The sequence below is a fragment of the Schistocerca cancellata genome, chromosome 6, assembly GCF_023864275.1.
Source record: "Schistocerca cancellata isolate TAMUIC-IGC-003103 chromosome 6, iqSchCanc2.1, whole genome shotgun sequence".
In the NCBI taxonomy this organism is placed as follows: domain Eukaryota; kingdom Metazoa; phylum Arthropoda; class Insecta; order Orthoptera; family Acrididae; genus Schistocerca; species Schistocerca cancellata.
The window spans coordinates 428293779-428305632 of NC_064631.1; the positions used below are offsets into that span (position 1 = coordinate 428293779).

The 11854-nt window shown below is 40.3% G+C and overlaps 1 protein-coding gene across 1 annotated transcript in view; it reads left to right on the plus strand.

The window, feature by feature from the left end:
* LOC126088363 (uncharacterized) overlaps positions 1–8696 on the plus strand; it is an 859329-nt gene extending 850633 nt beyond the window's left edge. Inside the window, exon 7 of the mRNA XM_049906501.1 lies at positions 5657–8696. Within this exon, the coding sequence (XP_049762458.1) occupies positions 5657–5947 (291 nt within the window). The 3' untranslated portion in view covers positions 5948–8696. The remainder of the gene's footprint in view (positions 1–5656) is intronic.
* Positions 8697–11854: the final 3158 nt, after the last annotated feature.

Consider the following 11854-nt stretch of genomic DNA (forward strand, 5'->3'; position numbering starts at 1 on the left):
ATTTATAAATGTCAGCCTGAGTCTTTTCATCCGCTTTATTCAGATTTTCTAATCATCACTATTCCTAGCAGTAGTCACAGTGGGAAGCTATTCTACTGGTACTGATACGTAGAACAGGAAGAACTGTTATACTCGATTTTATTTTAGTTCACCTAAGGATGGACACAGATTAAACGTACTGTAACAGAAAATGGAAACTAAATGCTTTCATCCCTAGAAATATTTTACAGTGCTTTCAAAATACTACACAGAGAAAAGTTTCGATGAGGAAAATTTTGTGGTTGAAGGACAAGCCCCCCATTTAAGTGTATGTGTCTGAGTGCGTGCGTACGAGTCTGTGTCTGTGTGTGTGTGTGTGTGTGTGTGTGTGTGTGTGTGTGTGTGTGTGTGTGTGTGTGTGAGAGAGAGAGAGAGAGAGAGAGAGAGGGAGAGAGAGAGAGAGAGAGAGAGAGAGAGAGAGAGAATCAGTAAGTAAATAACATACTGAATGGGAAGAGAAGTAGACAAGTACTTACTATATAATATTCATTTGGAAAATCCGGTGTTTCCCTTCTTCAGATTATTGTGTCCACTGTTCGGTTAATGTACATAAAATTTTAGTATGTAAACTGTCATCTACCTCCTTTATGAGTGTCATACTGTTCACTCCCCTTTTATACTTCTACATTTACTTTGCACTTTTAACAGGTAACAATGAAGGATTAAAATATAGTTTGCAAGGCATAACTTCAGTGTGGCAAATTTTCATTTTCATATGATAGTGTCTGTACAGGTGAATGAAATGTATTTCTCTCTTTTTTTCTTTGTTATGAATTTATTAACTCATTAACTTTTTTATAGCTTTTATTCTTTAATGTAGTAGACACTTGCACATAAAACATAGCAAACAAATTCATTAAAATATTTAATATCATTAAGCAAGAATAAAGAATATAAAATCTATGAAAAAGATGCGTATAAGCATGTGATAAAATACACAAATTTTTTTCAGATTATAATTCCAAATTCGATGTATTTGAGATACTTTTAATAGTACTGGCGTACCATGGAGCCATTTCGCAATGCTGAAGCAATATGATTGAGTATGTCCGAGACTCACCAAAGCGATAAAGTACAACAAAAAAATCTAAAGATAGTAATGGCTATTTCCTCTATATCATTACAAGTAAATAATATTTTAGCTGAGGCACTTGTCTCAAATAGCGAAATGACCTTTAATTTGGTCTTCAAAGTTTTAAGCCATACCAGAGTCATGTGACAAAATGGGCAGTGTATGTTTTCGGGAAAAAGGTTATGTTCTGTGCCCCGGAATGCTCTATGGTTTCGGCTTCAGAATAAAGATAAATATCTTTTGTTGTGGGTACACCAAGTGAAAATGTATGCCTTCTGCATCATGTTCTATAAGCTCCACTTTTCTACTAGTTTTTATTTTTTTCGTATTAAGCCACTGGGATCACGTAATTGCTTGAGTTTCTCCTTTTTCTCTGCTGCTTCCTGTTTTCCCATTGTTCCTCCATCTTCCCCCTCGGGTCATCTTTACCTTTCTTCCGTATTGTTCCTGATGTCGTATTTTATATTTTTTTACCTTGAAACTCTTCTAAATTTAGCATGTTATTCTTAAAATGCTTCTTTCTGTTATAACGGTCTCTTTGATATTGGTTCTATTTACTTCTTTTCTTATTTTTGTAATCCATGCTACTGTTGTAGAATTACTGTAACATTACACTTATTTTTGTAATCCATGCTACTGTTGTAGAAATACAGTAACATTGGTTTCGTTAGCTTGTTCTCAATCACTTGGTAGAGATGTTCAAGGAAGATTAACATTAACTTTGCCACTTTCCGATCCCTAACCATCTGTAGTTTATATCATTTATTTTTTCTAATAATTAGTCTTTCCAAGTGTCTCGGTTTACTACTATGACATAGTGTTTCAATTTTGTATGTCTAGATATGCTTACCTTGTTGAACATCTTTTTTCTGAAATGATATGATATTTCCAATTTATTAATTTTACGTCCGTAGCAATTCTCACTAATCCATTTTTCTGTATAGTTTCTTCAAGATATTTAATTAACTAAGTTGTTCTATTTAACCTCTCTGTTAAGAATTAACGCTTAAAAACCACGAAAACCTTCAAATGAAACGAGCGTTTATTAACTACCCAGTTTCAATCAGCCAGTCGTCAACAGGTACCATAAAAATATTTACGTCACGCGGTCTGTTAACGTTCTTGTCATGGCGTCAAAAGTAAAATGAAAAACCATCAGTTGTCATTGGAACTACCGACAACAGTAAAACATTTTAGCACAGTTACTATTGATCGTAGTTTCAGTGTCGTAAGGAGGTTTCTCAATTTTTTTTTTTTTTTTTTTGACGTAACATTACGAACGTTGTAAAACAGGCTGCTAGAGATGATTTTGTGAGAGCTCTGGTAGTCAATAAAGGCTTATTTCAGCAGCGGCTCTTGATGCTTGAATCTTACTTTTTCTACCGTTCACGAGCTGTGGGGCACCTCTTGCACAAAATACATTACCTACACTGGCGGAAATTGAAGTGTTACACTCTTAACACCTTCAGCGAACACCTCTGTTCATACTCCAGTATTTTTCACTACAGAAAGAAAACAATTCCTCCAGATGAAGAATGGTTTGAGTACATTAAGTGTATTGGACATGTTTAACGTTGCTGAAACTTTTCTGGCACGTATCGCAACACAGCATACCCCTAAGAACATGCACATACATCTGATCGCGATTTTCCTGACTAAAAAAAGTGGATGGATGGTATGACGGACATGAGAGCATCATACCGACAGATTTCACCGACAGTTGGTTGTAGAACAAGGATACGATTGGTGGTGAAATGGACTCCGGGCAAAAGTTTAGAAAGAATAACAAGCACAAGTCACTCCAGTAGGACTACACCACGAAAAGATGGTATGGCAGTTCTACTGGATCTGGCAAACAGATGGATAACAGCACCTGAAATCCGCATCTGTTTGTGGCGGTCAGATCGACGCAGCTGAACTGGTTAAATGTTCCATAAGCAGCGATTTTCGATGCTCATATCTTTCCAACTCCTTTACTGGCCTACATGGTCGTCTGATTTGTCATTTATAGAGGGATATTATGAGAAGACGTATACCCTCATACCATTATCTAGCCAGCAATCCTCACCGACTGTCAGAGCAAGGAATGGAAAGAAAGTCCTTAAGATGGCATTCGGGGGCCATTTTAATTCCATGTCAAGAGGATTACAAAATTTTGTTCGTGCTTTGTGGGTCACATCTCACCCTGATGTTGGTGGAGATCAATTCTGAGCGAAAAGAAAGTTATCATTTATGGGATGAACATCTCCACAGCATCTCGACAAAAAAAACGGAAGCATAAAAAAATATAGCACGTTACCATACCTACTACGGTGTAAAAAATCCATTGGCAAAACTAAAGCAAGAACAGCGGTCGGTCGCAAAAAATGTTTAAAACTTGCCATGTTTAAAGCCTTAAAATCCGTTGGCACTCAAAATAGCTTCCCCGTTGTTTCGGAATGGATAAATATATGTCCTGTATGGCAATCTAATGCCATTCTTCCTGCAAAATATTGGCGAGTTCAGGTAACGATTATGAAGGAGGATGGCAATCACACACCCTTCCCTCCAATTACACCACGAAGACTCAGTAATGTTGAGATCTGCAAACTGTGGCGGCCGTTGAAATCCTGTGACTCTGGCGGACAGGCGAGATGCGGCAATTCATCATCGTGCTCCCTTAACCAGACCTGGACGATGCGAGCTATGTGAACACGAGCCGTGTCGTCTTGGAACATAGCAGCACCACTGGGGGACAAACATTGTGCCACGGGATGCACCTGATCAGCCTAAAAGGTCTCATAATACTTATCAGTGATGCGACCTTGCACAGTAAGCACGGGGCCCGTGGAATACCACGGTATGGCTGCCCAGATAACACGATCCCTGTCTCGCATCAGTCTGGAGACGTAAACTCGTCCAGAAGTCGGAAACAGTGAGCAACAAGACTTTCTTTCGTTGCTCAGTTGTCTAGGTTTCATAGCCTCAGCACAATATTTTCCTATTACGGGCATTTGCATCACTGATAAGGGGTTTCTGAAATGACAGCTCGCCCTGCATTTTCCCTCTTAATGGAGCTCCTTCGGAATCTTTCAGTGCTAACAGGGTTGCAGAGTGCGACCTTCAGTTCTGCACTGAGTTCTGCAGCTATCGATCTCTTACAATGATGTTTTTTTCCGCTTTCCCTGAATGCGGTATACATCTTCGATACGATTCCGTTTGAAACACGAACCAGTTCGGCTCTTTTGTAGACGAAAACACCCACAATATGAGCACCAACGATTTGCCAGCGTTCGAATTCACTGAGCTCCGACGTAATGCACCCATAACTATACAGAACAGTGTTCCGACCAGGACTTTGTACGGGTGCCATTTGTGGTCAAATACATCACTCGGCTAGCGCCTGCATGTGTGGCCGAGCGGTTCTAGGCGCCTCAGTCTGGAACCGCGCGACCGCTACCGCGCAGGTTCTAATCCCGCCTCGGGCATGGATGTGTGTGATGTCCTTAGGTTAGTTAGGTTTAAGTAATTCTAAGTTTTAGGGGACTGATGACCTCATATGTTAAGTCCCATAGTGCTCAGAGCCATTTGAACCATTCTGAACTTGGCTAGCATGTCTTGTTGGGTTGTTTGGGGAAAGAGACCAAACATCGAGGTCATCGGTCTCATCGGATTAGAGAAGAAGGGGGAAGGAAGTCGGCCGTGCCCTTTCAGAGGAACCATCCCGGCATTTGCCTGGAGCAGTTTAGGGAAATCACGAAAAACCTAAATCAGGATGGCCGGACGCGGGATTGAACCGTCGTCCTCCCGAATGCGAGTCCAGTGTGCTAACCACTGCGCCACCTGGCTCGGTTAGCATGTGTATTAAGTTCAAGTAATTCTCGCGGTCTTTCCGTATCTTTATCCAACTCCTCTATGGCATTCATGTTTGATGGTGTAACACTTTACCTTTTCGTCAGTGTATTTGTTCTTCTAAGAATTTAGCTTTATTCATTATTACAGTTCTCTAAATGAACGATATCTTTCGTTATTGTGTGACTATTTGCTATAGTGATAAGGAATAAATAATAAGGAAATAAAAATATAGTGAAATGATATACTTATGCATAGCTTCGCTGCGATGTATACTGATAAAATTTTCTGGGGCTTCCAGCCACATCCAGTGATTTAAAATCCACGAGCTTTCGACTGTGTTCTCCTCGGCCACTCTCAAGTGGTGACTGTCGAATGAATGCTGCTGCCGTCCTTATATAGCCGCGCTGTCTTCAGTGACGTCACTGGTGCTCGCTCCAGGCCACATACGGTAATGTTTTGATTGCGCACTTGCTGCACCCGCTTCAACTTTCCGATGGCCGGGTTCCAAGCTGTGCTTAGCTACAGGTTATATAAGCAGCGCGGATACATAAAAACGGCAGCAGCAATCACTCGACAGCCACCACTTGACAATGGCCGAGGAGAACTAGGCCGAAAGCTCGTCGATTTTAAACCACTGGACGCGGCTGGAATCATGAAAAAATTTTATCATAGTGAAATGATGTTTCTCACGTTCCCTGCTTGTCCGCACAGGTGAGCCTAGATTCGCGGGTGCGCGAGATCGTCAACCGCAACATGGTGGACCCGACGCCGCACACGTTCGACGAGGCGCAGCTGCAGATCTACACGCTGATGCACCGAGACTCGTACCCGCGCTTCGTCAACTCGACGCAGTTCAAGAAGCTGGCGCAGCTCACCAGCAACGGCAACGACGCCAGCGGCGCCGCGACGCCCACCGGCAAGGACAAGGAGAAGGAGAAGGACAAGGAGAAGGACAAGGACGCGCCGACGTCGTCCTCTGGTCGCAAAGACAGCAGCGCGTAACGCAGCACGGCCTACGCACGACGCCCTCCTGCTGGGTCCCATGCACCGCCCAACGCCCCCGCAAGCCCCCACCTTTCACCACGACACCTGCCACCGGCACTGCATCGTCATCGGCCTCACGAAGACATTACCATAATGGCCTAACGCGGAGGGACCGGTGCATCACTCTGGCCCATCTCCCCTTGGTGCCCGCGGGTCGGACACCGATTTGCAATTCGTGTCAGCTCATCGCGACGGCAAAGGTCGAGGTCAGCGCGGACAGCAGTAGCGTCCATCGGGGATTACGTAGCACGGCACGAGAGCCCGCTGGCTCCTGGGCACGTCATCGGGATACCTCTGGATCAGCGCTGCGGTCTACGTGCGCACTCACTGGGGAAAGAGTTCAGCTTGGCAACTTCCCTACTCACCCCCATTCTCCCGTTCCTGAGAGTCGTAAGCTTCACTACCGATAGCTCAGAGGCGACCACTGGTGCTGCCAGTGGCCTTGCTCCAGTTCCGCTGCCCCCTCCCCGCCACCCCCCACCATACTTCACTCACAGATGACCCCTCGGAGCAAAGCTGTGTGGCTGTTACGAACTGCTGTACATTTTCATCCAGACGCGAGGAAACGCACAAAAAGTATGGGCAAGTGGGTGTTACCGACGGCAGCTTTGCAATACCCTATCCCGTTCCTGGAATGTATTTCGTTTTTCTTTTTTTTGGCAAGAAACCGAATGGTGCAACGAAATATTACGCTACGTTGGTGCCAAAACGATTCTGGTTGGCCGAGCGAGGAATAGGATTCGCTGCTAGGTGGCGTGGATTGTACCAATATGCTATTTTTGATGAAAGCGAATGGACTGCCACTGCGCCGAGCGTTACAAAAACTTTTCACGAGAGCTGAAATGCAAACCCCGTAAAAGGCCCTACAAATTTTACGTTATCGTGATTCTAGTCCTTACAGTATGTTTATTTCGAATGTTGTGTTGACTGTCTTTTAAGAGATGATTATTTCTTTACTCTAGTCGTTAAAGTCAAAGAAATAATACTAGTCATTACAGATAAAACGTTCCTATGTATTTGGTTGTATGTCAATTGACAACTGATATATTTTTCTCTTTTATTTAATTAAATATATCAAGATGAATAAGCAAGTAAGGGATCAGGCTGTTAAACTTATTATGTACATATATAAATATATATTTCAAGAAGTTACAGACTTTGTAGTATATATATATATGTTTGAAACAAAAAATATTATGTCGTTTAGTACAGAAGCTCTTGCAGGTCTGATACAACTGCCTCACAAAAAACACAATTTGAAGAAAAAAATTAATTGCACATTAACAATGTATTTTTGTCGTGAAAGGATTTCGATCTTAGCGACCAGACGATTAATGCTTTTTTAAACAGACAATTATGAAACGTTGTAGCTGTGTGAAATTTTGCTGATTGCGGATGTACGTAGTGAATAATTGTGTAATTAGAAAACACCTACTAGTATATTCCTACCCGACCTTGCACCTCTTCAAGTTCACTTGTTAACTCAGCTAGCCTTGAAATATTTTATAATAAAATCATCGCTCCATATGTGTACTTAATACTGATATTTACTGTACTAATGTAATGACCAAGTCTCCTCGTAAAGACCAATTATTATATGAATGATGCACATTTTTATTAAACTCCATATTTATAGGTCGATAGGAGCTCAAATGTAATTGATGTACATCATGTTTGTGTACACAAAATAATAATTATCCTCAAACTGATCATAAAAATATATATACATAATTATTAAGTGTGCTGTTTAATGAAAATAAAAAGCGAAAATAATTGTGCAAATACACCGACGTTCCGTGCGACAGACAATTTAAATAACATAAAATCTCTTGGAAGCTGCAGACATTCGTCATATTCATCTTCTCAGTGGTTTGTTTGGTGGTTTAAGGACTCAGTGAAACAATTCAGAGAATATAAGTGAGACAACAAAATTTTAGATGCGTATCGATAAAAGACAATCGTTACATGCAATCGCTTTATGCATCACCTGTGTACATTCTCTAAAGAAACAGATTACAAATAAATAATTATTGTATTGTAGAAGATGAGTAATGTGAACAGTGCGTAAGGCACAAACTGTAAGAAAGACAGAGTATTACTAATAATTCCTCAGTATGAAAGTGTAAAGTTTTGTGTTCGTTGCGTGTTCAGCAAGATTCTTTATCAGAAGTGTTTTTCTCTACAAGTAAGTGTGTACGGTGCTGCGGCTGTTTTTAATCATTTATTCCGTCAAAAAAAGTCATGTTCATGTTACATTACTATTATTGATAGATCATCTGAATAAAGCCCATAAATTTATTGTTTTCTCATGAAGCAAATTAATAATTCTTCATGGTACTGGTTCAAAAAGTACAGCGTTAAACCCCACAAATTGTGACAAGTTGCAATATTCGTTAAAGATTATGACTCTCGACCTAAAATAGTGACAGATGCCTTTATTAACATACAAGCAATATGTTTTGAAGAATCTAACAAAGCTGGACTGATTACAAGAAGAGTTCGACTTTGCATTATACTCCAGACATATAGATCCTTACTCTGTGCTTTCTCATATCTACTTGGCATAAGTGAACAACAGTTGAACATCACATGTATTTCATCATGGGAAAATACTGCGCACTCAATCGATGTTGATATTTAATTATAAAATAAAGTATATAGTTATGGAACAAGTACTTTTTTGACAATCCCATTCAGATTAGTTTGATGTGTGTTCATTTATAAAACTGTAGTAGTAAAAGTAAATATTATACAAAATATTTTCTTTTTTCCAGTTAATGTCATCATGTACAAAATTCAAGGTGATGTAATAGATCACTTTTTCACAGGTCAAAAACGCATTCGAACCTGTAAAACACTTTCAACTCTTTGTGCACTGTTATTATAATAGTCACACATATACTTTAATTCCTAATAACCCCTATAAAATATATTAAATACGGAATGTGCTGATGTTGACTATACACCGACAACAAAAACCGAAATGTGTAGATGTTGACCATACACTAACAACAAAAACCTAGGGACACGTTTTGTAGCGATATTCGAGGTGAACTAAATTATTTTTAATTATATAATGAATAATGGTATATATATTTAGATGTTCCCACAGCAATATCATACCTTTCAAGCACTGTATCTTGATAAGCATGTAATGTAAAAATACGTTTAAGCAGAGAAAACTGTAAGAAGTTTAATGTTCAACAAGAAAGGCCAGGTGCGTTTTGTGGTAGGATTAAAGGGAAAAACTGATAGAAAAAGGCCACAGAAACTGCAGAAATTTCGTGATTGTCTGGCTTCCCCAAGTTAGTACAAATTACTTGGGGTCGAATACTTGTAATCCACATTACAGACCACCTCCATACTACATAGGGTCTAATAAGACCAGAAAATTCGAATAACGTAGTCCTCCTCGCCCCCCCCCCCCCTCCCGACCTTCCATTTTTAGTACCTGCCGATGCCAGTAGGTAGTAACATAAGTACATGCAGAATCACAAAACCTGATGAAATACCATGAACGTTACGAAGCTGCGGGTGCCTATTAAAATCGAATGAATTCTCTCGATCCCATGTCAGAGTAGCTGTATTTATCCGCCATATGAAAATCCCTAACGATGGAGCAACGAAGTCCCTACGGCACGCCTTATGCTTTACTACGAGGAATATAAAAGTACGAAAGTGGCCTCCTAAGTGTTGTCGGATAAACTGCAGAAAACGATACGACAAAGGTGCTTCGTTTTATAGCTTGACCAATTTGTCAGCTGTTAACTAAACCGACGCTACGCCGTAACAGTAGCATTTATAGACAGGAATGTTCGTGAATAGCTTGTTACCAGCAGTAATGCAAATATCCACTGAAAAGCAGGCGGGTGATACTCTTGAAAGCTTCTTCTGAAGCGAACTGCGCGCACGGAATATATGACTAGAGCCAAATGCCCTGAAAATGTGCTCCTGTTATATCAAACACTGATCCAAAAAATTACTAAGACTATTTGACCACGGCGTAATGAAAATATTCAAAAACAGGAAATGGTTTCATTGCGCTATGGCAAAGGAGCAGTGGCATGAACAAATATTTAAATGACTACGATTATTATTATTCATGGTACTGACCTTGCATCTCTGGGAAGTGTGGAAGTGACATTCCTTATAGGCAAATCACGTGCAATGAAGATGTAAAACGTTGCACTGTCTATTCACAAAAAAAGAAATAGAACATTCATATCTAACAAAATCTTGAACAATACCAAATCTCGTATTCTCGGCAATGCTGACTTTCGCTATAAGCTGCGAAGGTGTGCAAAGATTCTGAAATATGACTTTTGATGGCAGTTGCTTTAACGTTTCTGCTGGAGGCAGAAACCATAGTAAAGTTCATACTCAAAGCAGTTGCAGTGGCAAGTACGAATATAAGAGCACATCTGCCGTACGAATATTGTGATGATTTCATAAATGAGTGTGATAAGAAAAGAAACACGTTCTAGTGACATTTCTCATAATTACTGAGCAGTTCAATTACTAATGACCATCAGTGAATTTATACGTGTCCAATGATGGACTACGTGGTGTACAAGTCCGCGATATGTGAAAATCAGAACAAATGAAAACTTCAGACACAGCAGGATACTGTAAGCAATATTAAACCAGTGAGAGTGAAACACAACCAGTGTGGTAAACTCACAGATGGACAACTGAAACAACGATACCGTACCACGAGCATGGAGAAACCTGTCTCTCTGAACATAGTAACCTATGTATGAACATGACTGAAGGTAAACTGGAGGGCGTTGCAAACAAATTATCACGTCAACCAGCTCGAGAATGCCGCCTTCTCACCGTAATTCTCGTAGATGATAACATGAGAATAGCCATCGGAACGAAACATCAACTAAAGGTCACATAGTCAATAACCCAGCTCAAGTGCCGAAAGCAGGAAACACCAGTTGTCCGTAGCAAGTCGGAAACTGAAACAGATAGAAGAAAGCCTTCTCTCGTTGAACACGGCAAGCTGACAGGTGACGTTGGCCGCGTAGGCCTCCTATTGGCCAGCTCACTTTAGATCCAAACTGTCACGTATCACCTAGAGGACCTCAATACGTACCTTAAATTCACCAGCCAAAGAATGTCGTACATTTAGCAGTCGACAATGCGAGTACGAATACCTTTTCAACAGTTCAGTGACTCAGAACTCGTGCAGAATGAAAAAACTGGAAGGTGACGTTTTTCACTATGTTGCAAGTAGTCGTAACTTTCGCGCCATAAAATCTTACACACATTATAGTCGGAACATTTGTAACTAATTGGGTACTGGCGGGAAGCTAGATTTACTGAATAACATAAGGCTGTCCTCAACCCAATGGTCGTTTCATCGCCACACCGATTCTATAGAAAGTAGCCAGTCCTTGTTTATTTCAAACATTGAACTGACTTATCCATTCATTTACAGAGGCAGCAACAGTTCAACGGTGACTCTGTACTATGATGAAACTTCATATTTTTACATGCAAGAACTACTATTACGAATGAAAGAAAGCTGCCAGTGATAGAGAAAACTCTGAGATCTGCTCCAAATTGGACCTTAATCCTTTGTGATATCTGTTGAAGAGAGAAAAATTAACAATGTAGTATAGTGAACTTCGTAAAATATCTTTTTAAATTTACCATACTGTAACACTGTATCAGTTTGACATGATTACGGAAAATGAAAAATCTGAATCAGGTATGATGTAAAAGCAAAAATAACAGTGAAAATATACCAGTCGATATAAGCTTGAAAATTCGTAATTGGATTATAGGGACAAATCCCTGTCTACTCACATCTGCAATACTTACTTAAAATGTAAATTTGAACAAGCCTCCTACTCA